The sequence below is a fragment of the Myiozetetes cayanensis genome, unplaced genomic scaffold (assembly GCF_022539395.1).
Source record: "Myiozetetes cayanensis isolate MyiCay16 unplaced genomic scaffold, myiCay2020 scf9, whole genome shotgun sequence".
NCBI lineage: Eukaryota > Metazoa > Chordata > Aves > Passeriformes > Tyrannidae > Myiozetetes > Myiozetetes cayanensis.
Window position 1 is genome coordinate 35,129,560 of NW_026088185.1, and position 17,500 is coordinate 35,147,059.

Consider the following 17,500-nt stretch of genomic DNA (forward strand, 5'->3'; position numbering starts at 1 on the left):
GACTGTAAATGTGACATTTCCAACACTGAGAGAATCTGGTCCCATAATTGGAGGGAGAGGAAACACAGTGCCAACAATTCATTAAACAAAAAAAAACCAAAAAAACAAAAAGCTTGCAGAACCCTCCCAAATAATAGATTTTCAATAAAGTATGTGCAACAGGTTTTATTGGTGCTTGTTAGCAATGACCTGCATATGTCATTTGTATGAATATGGCCCTATGAGATCCATGGTGATGAGACACATTTCACCACGTTGCCCCTTCTATAGACTCTATTTATACACGAGGATGAATGAATTGACAAGACAAGAGGTGCGGCATATAGATTTGATATACTGGCATAAATTTAGGATGATCTACATTATTCATAAGTACTGAAGCCACAAATGAGATATGTAACAACATCCAAAATGAGTGTCAATAGAATCTGTTCCCGCAGCGCACCATCGTATATTCCTATCTGTCACATATTCCTTAGAAATTTCTCCTTCTAAGAAATCTGGTGTGCTCAGTCTGGAAAGCAACGTTGCCTTGGGATCTGTGATAAGACTTGCCTGGAAGAACAGGCTTTCAGAAAACTGTCTAAAAAGGAAGTGGACAGAAAACACGAAGAATTTCCTGCTACCGAATTATTACCTCTTTTTCCAATCCAGCTGTGCCACAGTTGGGGACCCGAAAGTTATTTGGATCAGATCAATTCCTTGGCGTCTTAAAAACGGCGAAATCAAAACTAAACCAATTGAAATATCACCAGTCCAGCAGGCAACAGATATGACAGACCTGACAAATAAACTAATCCCCAGTCTATTTTTACAGACTGATGAGGTGGAGGGATTCAAGTCTACACTTTGGAAAACATGTATGAGCTAAAACACTGGATATTTTGACACTCACTTGTCATTAATGTACATTTTTAAAAGGTTTAATTTATTACAAATGCAGACAGTCCAGGATTTGATTATTCCCTTTACTTCCACAATATCTCAGGCACAAAGCTTGTGTGTGCCTGAATAAAATCTGTTTATTTTCCAGAGAGGTGAAACTGTTCACAGAGCGGTGGTTCTCAGAAGCCAAGAAACGGAAGGAGTGTGCAAAAGAGTGGTATAAAAATATTAAAGATTAATGACCACTTTCATGCCAGATAAAAACCAGAAGCTCTCCACAGCAGTCCTTAACCTCACGTCTGAAAGGGAACTAAGTGTTTTCACCTGCTAAAATCTCAGTCTGGATTTCAGATGAGTAACCTTGACCTGAAAGATTTTGCTTCCTATCTGAACCACCCAATCACTCACACCTACCTCTCTATGTAAATAAATATAGAAGTGTTACTGAACCAAAAGTCATAAGTAAAGTCTTGGTCTGACAAGTAAAATAAAAAATGCTTACCATGTTTAATAATTTTAATTTTACAACACATCAATATTATTTAGGTTTACAACTAGGAAGATTTTAAACACGTTCTTTCCACTAAGATAAGAAAATACATACACAAAAGCTACTTATGGAAGTATCTATTTTATGTCAACTTTATAGCAAGGAAAAAAAGGAAAGGTACCTGGAACTTCACTGAAAGTCTCTCCGAGGATGGACACATGGAAAGGCAGATCTTCCTCTTTCAGCTTCATCAGGACTTTAAAGAAAGTTTCAGGGTCTTTGTCATGTTCCCTTAAAACAAACAGAAATTATATCAGTATCATTTGCTTGTGGAATTGTTTGGGTTTTTTTCATCAGAACAATATTTCTTTGAAATTGTACTTTTGGGGACTAAATGTCCTCAGCGTAATTTCTCTCTTTTCTTTGCTTACACTGCATGGTTGAACATTTTCCTCAACAAAGGATCACAATTTCATCAGATTCTTCTCTCTTGCCTGTCTCTAAACTGATTCACTTCACTCTTCAAATTACCAAGTGAGAAGGACTGATTAACATCTTACTTAACTGAAGGCAAATTGAAAAAATTGGGTAGGAAGAAAACTACTTTTTTTGTCTGTCAAAAATATGTATATGACTTCCATTACAGTTCACCCTTTTTTTCAGGAGAAACAGGTCAATCAAAAGCTTTCCCTAAACACACAGGATTTCCCAAACTGGAATTTTAGGAATCCGTGCTATACTCATGAAAAGCTTCCAATCCATTCAGTGCTTTAGGTAAAGAAAGGAATAAACTACCTACCACAGAGCATTTTCTACCTATAGATTTTTAAGAAGTTAACTGGAAGTTAGAACATAAGAAACTTGTACTTATTTATAATTTCAGCTGAAGATAATATTAAAGGTTTGTATGGGTATGACACTTAATTACATGAAATACAATTCAGGTTTATGTAAAATAAAGTAACCTCTCCAATATGCTAATCTATCTCCTTTACTAGCACAAAATGAGAGGTTCAAAAGGTATCACAAATGATCTAAATTTCCAAATTCCATATTTTATATTAAAAAAGAAACGAGATAATTTCCTCACTCTAAGGTGAATATTATATCTTGCATTTAATTACTCTGCTTTAAATTATTGTATTTCAGACAGATGTGCACCATATGCTTTTAAAATATTTTGGTTTTATTTATTATTTAGAAAATTCCACCTTTTTCCTTCCTGTATTGAGGGCAAATCTATAGCTCAGCTGTCCCAGTGTCTTTCTTCACAGAGTAATTTTGCAGAATGAATCTGTAGGTCTGTGACTCTGCTATATGAAAGATTAATAATTATATCATTCAGGAAATCTGAAGCCGAATGACATCTGCAGCTCTACACGTGTTAATTTCTCATTCAGTCAATATTTTTGGTTCAGGGAATTAAAATAAATTAATCTTATAATTAATGTGACTTCCCTAGGCTGAGAAACCTTCAGGAATTGGGGAGCTTTCAGAATTAGTAGCATTTTCTTAAAATAAAGCCAGACAATAATCACTTTAAGAAGTCCTCCATCCCCCAGATTTGTTTTGTTCCCAGTAATAAGGAGGAATGCAACTGCATAAGCTCCGTAATTTGTTTCACATCTGTGAACCAGGAGTCTTCACGGCGGTTCCAGTAACTGAAGTGGATACGAGCACTGGCTTGGAGAGTGGGTTTCTCCCAGTTGCAAAGATCCCAGATCTTTGTCTATTGGTTTACTGCAGCCTCTCTCCTAAAAGAGCCACCTGTTTCTGGTAGGTAACTTCTGTGCAGAAACATTCTGCCAGTGTTCAGTTCCCTCCAAACGCCCAGCTCGTGGGACACGGGATCGCATATACAGGATCTGGATCTGGCTGGAAAGGAACATCCCTATTGCAAATGCTTGCAAGACAAAAATGGCCTCGATGCTGGGAGTCAAGTGAAATTCATCACAAAGTTTCCCCCTTAGCCTCAGCTTGCCAAAGACAGGCTCTGTGGGTGCTTTATATGTGACGCTGCGAGCCCACCCCGGATCCGCTCGTCCCCATGGACCGACGCGTCCCTGAGCCGGCAGACTCCGCAGCCACGATGCCGACAGAGATCTTTCCAAGCTCTTCACAGCCCCGCTATCAGCTTCACAGTCACAAAAAGTCCTTCCAGCAAAGGATATGCTTTCCCTCTCGCTTTCCAGAAGAGACCAGGGGTCCCAGAGGCAGCCAAGAGTGGAGGATGCTGTTGGAGCCACATTGTCAAGGAGCTGGCAGGAGAACACGGAGCCTTACAGCTCGGCGAAGCCACATAAGCTGCACATATTTAGGAAAACTGATAGGAATTGGAAGTTGCAGCTTTGTTTAATAGGTGGGGAAGAACAGAAGGAAAATTTGGCACCCAGAAGGAATGCTGAAAGGGGAAACGTTTCCTCTGCACTGGAGGCTCTCTTATGGGTTTTCTGCTGTAGGTGAACATCCTTCCATACCCCCATTTAAAATATTTCACTTTTAGGTGATACTCACAGATTTTAATTATATATTTTGTGGCTCTTATAGCTTTTCAATTTGAGAGCTCATCTGATGTGATTTATTAGTTCCTGTGACTTCTCCACCCCACAACTCATTTATTTTCAGTAAAAAGACCTCCAGAAAGCTTCTAGTCCTTGCAGCTACAGACTGCAGTGTATTATTATTCTTGCAGGTTACTACAGGTAACCTGCTCCTGGTAGAAAGCAATAAATAGTACAAGACCACCTCTTTGCTGCATCAAAAAGAAGAGAGCTCTGTTTCTTGGCTGACATGGAGAAAATCATATACAATCCAGTCTGCCTTACTCAGCAACAACTGCTAAACACACCAGATTGCCATAGCAGTGATCGTGGAAAAAGATGAACACAATATGGAATGTCTGTTCTGTAAAGATCTGCTCAAAATGATGTGCACTTTTGGCTGCATCTGTTGCATTTTTGAGCTTTATTAAACAGTATTAATTATATATACTCCATTTCCCGAAGAAGAACTGCAAAACAGTATAAAAGCCAGGTATTAAAATGCAAACTTTTTTTTTTTTTTTTAAGGATATTATGTTTAGGGAAAAATCAAGTTAATGTGACTCCAGGGTCTGGCTTTGTTGTTCAGTTGAGGTATTTGAAATGTTTTTGTATTTTCACTTGATTTGATATGCATCTGGTAAAGGAATAATAAGAATTGGGCATGGGATGAAGATGCTCTAAATTTCATTGTAAGAACATGAAAACACCAGAATGACCAAGCTCCAGCTGTAAATGCCCCAAAACAGACACAGACACCATACCTACACTCAGATTTGAGAGCCCTGCCTTGGAAACATTCCATCTCCTTGTTCAGATACTGCACATTACATTTTTTTACCCAGGATTTTCTATTTTTGAATCTAAAACACCCATTTTAAGAGAGAACTGAAATCTCTCTTGAGAACTGGTTGAGGTTTAGTGATCTGGGCAGGGGAACATGGCTCAGGGTTCAGCCTGATTTAGTGACTTTCCTTGGTAATCTGAAAACTTTGAAGAGTGCCCTTGAATGGGGAATGGGAAGGTGGTGGGAGCAGCAGCACCAGTGCTGAGCCTCCATTATCTCTGCCTTCGATCCTCTGTTCATATTATGGGCGTGACAATATTATTTCTTCACCACAGAAGGATGCTGTCAGGATTAATTGATGACTTGACATCCCTCTTTTCAGCCTAAAATGATTTTAAAAAGCAGTTTCATAGCACTACGATGATGCTCCTCTATACAATCAATGGCAACAGGCTCCAAAACACCCTTCTGGTCTTCAGGGATTTTGGGAATTCAGCCTGAGCCCTCGAGCCTCATCCACTGCTAGGACAGGAAGGAGAGTACATGGAGACCAGCTAAACTGGAGTTTTTCCCTGGGGACGTAAGATACCCAGTGATGGAGAAAAACATTGAAAAAATATATAAAAAAATTAGCAGAATTTGGCCCTTTACATTATTCAATGCATATTCATCTCCTGAATTCACTAAGAGACCCATATGGTCGTCTCTGATTTTAGTTTAATTTTTTAAGTATATGTAAACTTATCCTACATGGTGATAATCATAGTTATTTAGGATTTGGAAGAAGGCACATCTAGCAGTGCAATTAGGAAGTAGAAGAGTTGTGGAAAGGAGGCAGGACTTGCTCAAAGGATAAAATAAATGCAGTATATTAAAGAAATGTATTAAAACCTGGGGTTAATGTATTTAATCAGTAACATAAAAGTGCAAAACCAGGGGAGAAAGCCTTAATATTTGAGAAAATACGATTTACTACATATAGTATGCAATGCCTGTGAAAGCAACAGCCCTGTTGTGACATCTCTAAGAATCACAGAATCATTTAGGTTGGAAAAGACCTTTAAGACCATTGAGTCCAACCATTAAGGTGCTACATATTCTGAAAGGGTTACAAATAAGCTCAGCTAAAAGCAATATTAAAAGGGTTGATCTTAATCTTCTTAGGACATTTAGCATGGGAGATTTTTCAGCAGGAGAGAATCCCAAATTGTGAGGGCATGCAGTAATATTTCACGTTGTACAGGGCCTGAAATCCAAGCAGTTCATACTGAGTGCATCTCCTCCTGCCTCCCCATTTCACAAAATGACCTGAATGTCAGATGGGCAAAGGTGGGAGATGGCATAAAACCTTCAGAAGATGAAGTAACATTTGAATTTTTCTAATTTTAAAATTTTTTAGGACATGCAGCAAGAGCTAAAAAAGATTGATTTCTGCCTGCCTACAATGATTGCTAGAAAATAACTGGTAAAATAGGCCACTGAAGTACCACTCATTATTGAGGAGGCTGGGCAGGAGTTGTGGAGATCAAAGACAAGAGCCAAGAGGCCTCCAAGGAGAAGAGAAGGGGACAGAGGACATCAACCAGGGAAAGGCACGGCTGCAGGGGAGCACAGGGAAGGTGTGAGGGGCAGGGATGGGGGGGGCCAAGGAAGCCCATGAGCAAAGAACCAAGAATTAAAAATTAAGGAAATGATGTTTCAAAGACACAGACATTGGCATGAATGATACTGGTCCTTTACTTCTGGGAAAGTGAAGTAGTGAGGTGTGAGTTTGGCAGCAACAGGGCAGAGGAGATGTGCATAGCAATGTGAAGGGGAGGAGAACCACTAGAAGAGAAACCAAATCATAAACAAATACAAATATTCCTAGTGAAAAGTAAAAAAAAATATGGCATATCCAAACCCAGGGAGGAAAAGGATAAATACAGGGCAAACAGAGGAGAAAAAGGAAAAGGCATAGGATTAGGAAAATGAAAGAATACAGAAAAAGCAGACTTGGAGACAGGGAGAAGCTATAGAAAGTATTTGACAGTGCTAGAGAAAAGGTCAGAAAAAACCAGTAAAGATACAAAATAGGAATCAGAAGAGGAGAGCCATGAGGAAGAGAATAAAGAGAGAAAAGGCACGTGGTGGCAGGAACAGGGAATCACAGCACAGAGAGGATGGAGAGCAAAAGCATCGTGGAGCAACAGGCAGAAAATCTGCAAAAACCCTCGTCAGAGCTCACATATGTGAAAGAAAGAACGTGAAGAAAGGCAAGGACAGTCTCTGCCAGGAGTTGGACGGTGCCTTTACCCCAGGAACATTCTTGGTTGGGGTGATAACAGCAGGAACTTGAGGTTCTTTCCTGTTTGGCCTGATCTGGTATGGCCGTGGGAAGGGTGATGAGAAGGCCACAGGCTGATAAGAGGGATCATATGACATCAGTCCCCTGTTCCCTGTATCTTCCAGGGCATTCTCAAGAAGTCTACAGCAGCACATCAATAAATGGTGCAGTCTTTGCCTGAACACCCTACAGAACTAAAAACAAGGCTCCACTTCAGGCCAACCCCAACCTAAAGAACAATATCAGGGATTTTTTTCATTGCATGGTACTACTTGCTGTATTACACTTTGATATTTCACATTTAACCTTGAGCTCAGAAAAATCTGAATATAGGTTTACTGTAATCCAACCATGTTAGAAAGTAGAAGTGTAGTCACAAAAAATAAACCTGGCCTTCAAAACAGAGAATTGCAGAATTCTGGTCTTTTCCTGACACTGATTTCCCATGAGAGAGCTCTGCCCAGGTTTCCCCATCTGCAAGATATGGTCTTAAAGGAGTTTTCACATGGTGAGAATCAGAATCAGTAAATACTTTAGTAGAATAATAATCTTCTTCAAGTAAGAGGACTCATGTTACAAGCCTGTTCAATATATCAAATGAAATACATTCTAGTAATTATTTTCCCAAATCAAATGACTTTAATATACGTTTTCTATGTTAAGACTTGGGGGGGGGGGGGGAGAAAGTGACAAAAAAAATTAAAATTCTAATACCAAATTTCTGGTAACAATGCTCATGATAACTGCAAAAGAGAAAATATTACTGCCAGGAAAGAGCTATTAGAAAAGAAACAGGGGAAAAAGAAATAACTATGAAATGCAAACATGAAGAAAAAGTTAATTGCTTTTCGTTTATTCAATTTATCACAGTATTTTCCCCTCTTTTCACATTTCCAAGATGAGGTAGAGGTAGACTGTAAATATGTAGTTAAGTCCAGTGAGTTTTATTTTTCAGCTGATCTGCTCTATAAAATGTCTTTGCTGTAATTGTGCCTCTAAACATTGTCTGGCATCATCAGCATCAAAAGTTACCACAATATCTAATACCCCCTCAGTTCACAGAAAATGGAGTCAAGTAGAAGAAAATGCTTTTGCCGTGAAGAAAAAAGGACCCTACAGAATAAATTTCAGCTGGCAACTGGAGGTCCTACAAGCAAAAAAGGTCCTAATCCTTGCCTGTGCTTGCAGAACACCTCTGCAAGCCAGGAATTAAAAAATGGCACTGGAGAGGCAAAAAGCAGCCAAACAGTACTGGCAAAGACAGTGTTTTATTTTCCATTAGAGCCCATGACGTATTTACAGTGAGGAGTGTGTATTTTACCCTCTGATTTGTTCAAATCGCAGGCCTGAGAAAAATGGGTGGCCTTTTGCTTTGCGCTGGAAAAGCATTTTCTCCTATCTCGTGTTATCTACAAGAGATTCATAAAAAAGGAAAAGGGGAAAAAAAAAAAAAGAAAGAACCTTGGGAGTTTATTGTTTAGATTCTTCTTCTCCCCTCACAACTCATGATGGAAAAACTCAAAATAAAATATTGCACGTTCTCTAACCAAAGAAACCTCCGGATCAGCATCAGTCATGGAGCCTCCTGCTTATTTCCTAAAGGGAGATTAACCTTTGAAGACAAAGACTGGTGTTCGGTCTCAGTTACCTTGGTGTAAAAATCAGTGATGCCTTTCATTTCTTTTACTCCACCTCGGCCAGCCTGGCTGTTCCAAAGTAGAGGATTCAGATTAAAAAAAACATTTTATTTGAATTTACAACAAAACCCAGTAACTGCTATGGACTAACCCCAAATAGTTTATTTTAAAAAAATTAAAATAACTACCTTTAGTGTTCCAAAGATAACATGGGAGAAAGGTTTCCTGTTGTTGGGATGAGATAAAATACCTGAGTGACTCTGACAGCTCTGATAACCATATACAACATATACAACTGTAATTCAACTATAAAATACTATAAAAAAGTCATGTAATGGTAACAATAAATGGTTATTAATAGTGTAATAAGTAGATAACCATGTATTCAAGTGTTTCCTTTAAAGAACAGAAGAAGTTGCATATAAATATAAATTTTTATATAAATTACTACATAAAAACTACATTACTACAGATTTGCCTGGGAAGGGTGATCCCACCTTACAAGTGGCTCCATGGTGGATTCACAACACCAAGATACAACTACTTAATACTCCACCACTTGCCTGGGTCAAACACTAACTGTTGGTCTTTACAGATTAATACCCCAAGAGAAATTAGCTCAGGTACCTGAGATAACTCATCCTTATAACAGCTCCCAACCAGGAACTTTCCTGGCACCAAGACCAAGGCTTGAAACTCATTATGCAACAAGATAAAAAGTAACTCCAAATCTCACTGCTTTCAGAACTGAATTGAGTCAGGTTTTGCACAGACAGCTGAGGAAAATCAGTGATTAGAGGACAAAGGGAGAGGGGGAAAAGGGTGAAAACAGGCAGAAAAAGAGAACGGAGAAGAGAAAGGAAAGGGACAAAAGTCAAACAGTGTTGCAAGAAGAGGAAACTAATTAAAAAGAGCTTTAAAGGAAGAAACATAACCCTCCTATTACTGGTGAAAATAAGGAGGAATGTTAGATCACTTGCTTATGAAATATTTGATTTTTGTCTCCTGAAGGCTATTCCCATACTTTGGTCCAGGGTGCTGTGAATTACAATGGGGGCTGGTGGCACCATCTGCTAAGTTAGCCTGGGACTTTGTATTACAAAACCTCTTCTGTCCTTGCTTATGATGTTTCCCTAAACTAAGGCTTATCTTGGACTATAATCTTCTAGAAAAGTTCTGCCCAAAGTTTTCCAGAACATCCAAGAACAAGAAGAAAAAAACAAACCAAAGCACAACACTACTTAGTAAAACTGCAAAGCATATCTTGGATGTATTAAATTTTAAGTAAGTCTCTGTTTTAGGTACTTGAAAGTCTTTTTGTTTTCAAGTAAGAACTGAGTATTTGGATGTATTTGGTTTTCAGTCCAAGATATGCTTTTTGTTCCACATGTTGGGAAATCTTCCTAAAAGCGTAGCCAGGCCTTTGGAAAATGTCTTTTTGTGCCTGGTCACTGAACAATGCCCATGTCTTGGGCACACCTTAGGCTAAAGCTGAGTAGGACAGTCCTACTGCTGCAGGTCAGGCTGCCAAAAACCAGACAGGATCTAATATCTGAACTAAGAACACAGATCCTGTCTTCACTTTCAATGACTCATCTGCTGCACTCAAAATAAAACAACTGGACTTTGTAGATTAAAGAACTGGTTCATATGCATTGAAAATAAGGAAATAAACAATGAACATACAAGCAATAAACTTTTCTAGTTTGATTAAAACTCTTAGATGTGAACCAGAAAAAAGGCAAAGGAGACAAGTGAGATCTGATCAATATGACCAGCTATGAAAGAATAGCATGGCAAAGAAATAGGCAACTGAGTGAAGAAGTAAAGGAGATGGGGAAAAGATACAACACAAGGCCAGTTCATATAAGGGAAAATGGAAAACCAGTGTAAGAGACCAAGGGGACAACATGGATTGGACAAGGGGGTTTTAGGAGAAAACAGGGAACAGGATGTTGTAGAAGGTCCCTTGCAGAGACAGGGAGGAAAGGATGGAGACAGAGAAAGGCTGAGGAATTAGAGAAGAATGAGATGCAAATTTGCTGCACATGACTATGTATGAGGAGATGCCCAGGGAACTGAGCCTGGCAAAGACAGAAGGAAGAGGTTTGAAAGGCCAAAACCAGATTAGGTGACTGGAGTAGAAAAGGATTGCTTTGATAGCCATAGGTGGAAGAGCCTTGAGAGAACTCCTTAATCCCACCAGGTCACGTGTGTTTCTGCTCTAAGACCTGGGTTTCACAGCTGTACAAGAGGAGAAAAGACACCATGAAATGAGTTCCCTGCCATGGGAAGAGCGAGAGCCAAGCTTACTGGAGCTGTTATATATCTGTTCCTAACTTAAATGATCTTCAAATGTCAAGGTGATGCAGTTGTAGTCTTATATTAACTCAAAAACAGTTTCTCAATCATGGCTCAAGCATTCATTGTAACAGGCTCCAGAGGATGGCAATGAAGTGGCTACTTTGTGAGTGTCCAGATAGCACAGAGGGAATCACAGCACCATAGAATCATGGAATGGCTTGGGTGGGAAGGGATCTTAAAGCTCACCTCATTCCAACTCCCTTGTCACAGGCAGGGACACCTCCTGCTAGATGGGGTTACTCCAAACCCAACCCAACCTGGCCCTGAAGGAAGGTTTTTGTGTGTGATATTTCAGGCAGAATCTTGATATTACTTAACTTTTTTATTATATGTAAAACCACCCCACGGAGTCAAAAACCTCTCACAGGGCTTGAATTTTACTTTTGTTACAGGTAACAGTGCTCTTACAACCTGACACAATGGTTCATTAAGTGCAGCCCAGGTAAGACGCTGCTTCAACCTTGACTCGACAGGAATGGAGAAAGGATTTATACCAAATTGGCCTAAACACAATAAGAAGCAGAATTGGGCCACAGAGCTTAAATATAGAAAAGAAAGTAGAGTGCCTAGTACAAGTGAAAGAACCAAGTGTATTTGGGGAAACAGTGAGTAAAAAAATAAGTTTCATTTTAATGCGATTCTTTTTCAGCCTATTAAGTTCTCCAGTATCAGAATGAAGTCTGCTAAAAGTTAGTAAATAAAGGCTTTCAGGAGAGCTTTATTAAATCACTTATGACTTATCAAGTTAAAACTCCCACTCAGATATCTTAATAAAACTTTCAGAGAATATATTTAATTTTCCTGGAAATCAGAAGCCAGTTACTAACTACAGGAGTTACTGTCGGCTACACCACTGATCAGCTTCCTGTAAATAGAATATTTACCAACAACTTGAATTAGTTCTCTAAAGTTTCAGTTTCTGAAGGTCAAATAACTATGTAACTGCTTAATAAAGAAGCAAAGAAGTACCTCTAAATATCTCCAAGCTCTGATGGGCTTATATTCTGCTCCTTAGGTGAGGTATTAGCAAAGCTTATTTATTTTCATTTCCAAGGCTTTTATTTGCTCATTCCCTTGTGGTAAAGCTGATTTCCATGATGATTCCCTTCTTAATTTTAATACCCTTTTTACTCATCATATAGACATAAGAATTTTCCATAAAATAATGAAACCCTTCCAAAGGAAATGAAGACAACTAGGAGAGGAAAGTAAACTACAGCTTACTTCCTTTTTTTTTCTTTTTTTTTTCTTTCCCAATTAATTGATCCACTGTCATATGCATATATGAAAGATTTTTTTTAATGAAAGGAAAATAAGGTTAATTAACATAAAACCCCTCACTCCTTGAGATGTTGAATTTTGTATTTTATCCATGCTGCCTTAAGTGCCTTGATATCCCAGTAATGACCTAGTTCTCCTAATGAGTAACATTAACCCCTGGCTGTAGCTGTCCAGGACTTAATTGTCAACTGGAGCTGAAATAGGAGAGTTTGCCGATCAGCAGGTATGTGGTATATTAACTCATGTCATTTCAGACCCTAATAAATAAATCTGTTGCTAAGGCAACAGGAACATCAGCTGTATCACTTTTTTCTTCCCCCCCCCCTTTTTTAAAGGAAACTGCCTTTCACACTGAGCTTTTAAAAAAAGGAAATTAGCTACATGTAACCGTAATTAGAAGAAACATCGCCTCTCATCTCAGAAACATATCTACATTAATGAAAAAAGGCATTCAAAAAGAGGACTGCTTTCTGCTGTGACCAGGGTAACTGAAATTATTTCCCTCGACTGAGGGAATGCGATTTGAAGGATACATCTGAGTGGGAAGAGATCACAAAATATTTCAGCTCTTTGTATTTCTGAGATAGTTCCTCTCGCGCGCCGCCGATGCCGACGGAGCGAACTCCTTCGACTATTAATCAGGAGCCCAGGCAATTGAAACCAGAGGAGGAAAAAACAACACTCAAACCCAAATACCTTCACTGCCCTCTGTGGATCTTTTGATATGACTGGCAAACACGCAATCTTCTGGAAAGCTAAAAGATCAGAGAATCACAGAATAATTCAGGTCAGAAAAGCCCTCCACCATCATCAAGTCCAAACATTACCCAAGCGCTGCCAAGGCCACCACTAACCCATGTCCCCAAAGTGCCACATCTACACATCTTGTAAATCCCTCCAGGAATGGTGACTCCACCATTGCCCTGGGCAGCCTGTGACAGAGCTTGACAGGCCTTTCCATGAAGAGATTTTCCCTAATATCCAATCTCAACCTCCTCTGGCACAACTTGAGGCCATTTCCTCTTGTAGCAACTCATGTTTTGGCCCCAGTTTCTCTACTTCTAAAGTCAGATCCCAACTACTCACATGGAAATACTAACAGATTCAAGGTTTTATAGAAAGGCAAAGTGTACACAAGTGCAGGTAGTACAAATATTTTAGGTTTGTGAGGGAAAATCTTGGTACTCTCTGTTTGGCTCAGGTCTCTCAGCCCCTCACAGGTGAATGTCACAGCCCTCACTTAATTCCCACCATTCTACCACAGGATGAAGTGTTTGTCTTAAAATTTTCAAAACTGATAGGTTTTAATTTAAGTTTGTAGCTACAGGATGGTTCTCCTGAATCTCTAGCTACCCACATCTCAATCAGAGAGCAGGTACGAAGGAAACAGAAGAGAGGCTCACAAGGCCAATTATCGCTCTTGGAACAGTTACTTCAGGCTCTGCCTGTAACATAAACACAACAAAATACTCAAAATTCTATCTGGCTTTTCAGCTGAAGAATGCAAAGGCAATACAAATAGTCTTTTTTTGCCATTATCAACATTTGAGATGTTTCTTCCTCTGGACTATCAATTGCCTATAGCCCTTTGAGGAAATGTGCTGTAAGAAAGAATTGATGCTGAGGTGTTCACTACAGCAGGACTTTCACACCTTCACTACATGCTGAACATTTCCACAAGCTCTTAAAAACAGTGATCAAGGAACAGCACATCTTCCACTGGAAAGGTTCAATGTCCCAAATCCCTCTGCTGCAGGAAGACATTTCAAGGTTAGACTTCACTGAATGAACAACCAAAAAACAGACACTTCCAAATTGGCCTTCCAGCTAAAGCTGAACTTCTCAGATTATTGCATTAACTTTCTTATTTGTTATTTGGTTGAGTCACCATCCCTGGGGGGATTTAAAAGCTGTGTGGATGTGGCACTTGGGGACATGAGTTAGTGGTGAACTTGGCAGTGCTGGGTTAGCGGTTGCATTCGATGATCCTCGAGAGGTCTTTTCCAACCTAAACAATTCTGTGGTATCTGCCCTCAGACTTAACCCCAGCTTGCATGAAGGTGAAGTTAGACCATTTTCAGGTGTTCAAGAAGGATGGGTGTCAGCTTCTACACAGATGTATCCACGTACACACTCATGAAACAGGTTCATTCACCACATGTCATCTGTATCTCAGCCCCGGTGACCACTGTTTCCTTTAGGAGCATTTTCTTAGGCACTGCTAAAAAGTTCTCATTTTGAAATTGTTAATTTACATCCTTTGGGCTTTTTATCCTATCTGGTACCTTCTAGTTAAAGCTGTATAAACTCTTGCATTTTAAGACTATTTTTTCAGTCTGTCTTATCTATTCACCACATCTACTTGTTCTCTGCAGGCTGTTCACAAAGCAGAGGATGCCTGTTGAGCCTAATGGCACTTCTGGGTTCTCAAAAGTGATTTCTAGGTGGACTTCCTATTCTTTCCCATTCTGTTGTCCTGCCACACCTGCCACTTGATGGGATAAGCTTCGGTCCAAAATATTCGACAGCATGAGGAAAATATGAGTACTGTATATTCTCAAGTGCCTCTATATGTAACAGTTTTGAACTGTGAATTCAAACAGTAACTACACAAATTCTGTGTTGTGCTGCCAACATAAAGAGGAACAAGTTACTATTTAATACTTGTGTTTTATATATATGTCTAATATAATATATTACATAATATGTTATATATTATGTATAATTTAAAAATATATTTTATATATATAAAATTAATATAAAATACTATTAAAAATTCCTTTCCAAGGACTCTCTCCAGAGTGAAGAGGACCAGGTCCTCACAGTGGGCAGCCACATGTTGGTACAGCACATGGTGACGACAACACCACCTTTCCTCCATGCACTCATTTCTTTGTGATAGCCTACATTAAAACCAGACAACTAGGCACAGCACTATCTCTGCACACGCCGGTTTCCCTTACACCAGACATCTTCAGATAATTGTTGCCATCTAGATTTGCGTTTTTCTCCTCTGAACTTACTCATCGTGACTTCCACCGCTGTTCCTCCTGCTCCCGTATCTCCTGCCCCCTGTCCTTCCCCACACTCTTGTCACACACTGGTAGCTACGACACCAGATAACAGCCTTATCAGATCTTCCACGTGAATTGACAGCAGCTATTTGTTTGTATGTGTGTGTAAATTCTTGTAGATTCCCCGGGTGATTTTTTTTTTTTTTATCACACCCGTGCAATTAGAGGAAGAAGAATTGATTTGTGACAACTTATCAAGCATTTAACTGCTGAGATGATACAGAGCACACAGGGAGAAAGAAAAAAACATAAGGTTTGGGTGAATGACTTTGAGTTCAAAGCAGCACTGCAGGTCTTCTCCATGAAAGAGCAAAGTAAAGAGCCACCAATCTTACAATAAAATTACACACACGCCACCTGGATGACATGTCTGTGGCCAGGGGTGCAACAGGTTTGCAGCTTCACACATCCACTGTCACGCTCTCATGCAAAGGGAGCTGAGGAACATGCTGGTGTACCTCAATTACAGCAAAAAATAGGTTTGGCAAATGTCTGTGGCCTCACTGGGGACAGTAAGAGGGAATAATGGATGTATAAATGCTGGTGGGCTAGTTTTTGAGGGGCAGAGGAGGATCATGCCACACCAGGCACTGTCCTCTTCATAATATACTCATCCTTCAAGTATCATAGAATCCTGGAATGGTTTGGGTTGAAAGGGACCTTGAAGGCCATCCAGTTCCACCCCCTGCCATGGGCATGGATACCTTCCACTTGATCAGATTGCTCCAAGTCCCATCCAACCTGGCCTTGGACACTTCCAGGGATGGGGCAGTCACAGCTGCTCTGGGCAACCTGTGCCAGGGTCTCACCACCCTCACAAGGAAAAACTTCTTCCTCATATCCAACCTAACCCTCAGCTCTCTCAGTATGAAGCCATTCCACCACGTCCTGTCACTCCATGCCCTTGTCCAGAGTCCCTCTCCAGTTCTCTTGTAGCCCCTTTGGGTACTTGGACGAGGCTCTAAGGTCTTCGTGAAGCCTTCTCCTCTCCACGCTGAATAATCCCAATTCTCTCAGGTCTTCCTCACAGGAGACATATTCAATCCCTCTAATCATATTTGTGGCCTGCTCTGGACTCAGCCCACCATGTCCAATATGGTTGTACATGACGATTTATGGTTGGACTCAATGGTCTTAAAGGTCTTTTCCAACCTAAAGGATTCCATGATTCTAAATAGGCACTTTATCACCTCACAATGGAAACCTGTGGGACACCACAAAGTTCTGATCAAATGTGGGAAGTTTGTCCATTGATCACCAGAATTTCGCCCTCTGTTTCCAACAAAGCCCATTGGCACAAAGGGAAGAGTAATTCCTTGGCACAGCCATTGCAAGAACACAGCTCAGAAACCCATCACCACCTTTTATCCGTATCCTTGGCCATAAGTCATTTCTGTTAGCAGTGCCCTGCTGTAGATGTTTATAGGAAAACATAAAAGACTTGGTGAGAAAGGAGAAAACAAATTACTCTGTGGAGAACCTCGTGACTCGGCTAAAATACTGTCAGTTGTTTATCAGCTGTCAGCAGAACCTGCACACTAAAATCCCTGTCAGCCTCAGAGTCAGGGGGATGGAGAGAAGGGGCAGGGCCTCTTCTCATGCAAAGATATTTTAACACCTCTCTGAGAGCAAGAATGTGTCTGCTAGAGAACGGCACTTCTGATTTTGATGCTGTTCCAAGGGGGCAGGGCCTACGCTGGGTTGACTTAGCAGAGGTGTTGGGGCTAACGCTGTAATTTAGGGTGCTGGCGGTCCCTGCGACGCACCAACACGGTGAGGTCAGCACCACTTCGTTTAGAGAGGTTTTCTGCAACAACAGCACGACTTCACAGAGATTCTGTTTTATGGTTTAGCCAAAGGGGGTTTTTGTTAGGTGAAGGCGAACACAAGAACATTAAAAAATAATAAAAAAAAAATTCTTCCTTTTCTACTTCCCCCCTCCCCCAACGAAAACCACATGTAAATCATCAGGGTAGACAATGGTCATTAAGTATTATTGTATAGGACAATATCTGCGAGCACTTCGTGCTGGAAGACAAGCAGGATCCCACTGCCAATGTTTTACACACAAAAACCCCCCTTGCACATTACAGCACTTGGCTAAAATTAGTCTGCT

The 17,500-nt window shown here is 40.1% G+C and overlaps 1 protein-coding gene across 22 annotated transcripts in view; it reads right to left on the reverse strand.

Moving 5' to 3' along the window:
- Positions 1–17,500, reverse strand: part of GTDC1 (glycosyltransferase like domain containing 1) — a 208,266-nt gene that overhangs the window by 44,848 nt on the left and 145,918 nt on the right. For all 22 annotated transcript variants that reach the window (XR_007632105.1, XR_007632106.1, XM_050340496.1 and 19 more), the window contains one exon: positions 1,557–1,666. Coding sequence is in view for 20 of the 22 variants with exons in the window: in XM_050340496.1 (XP_050196453.1) it covers positions 1,557–1,666 (110 nt within the window). In the remaining 2 variants the exon portion in view is untranslated. The remainder of the gene's footprint in view (positions 1–1,556; positions 1,667–17,500) is intronic.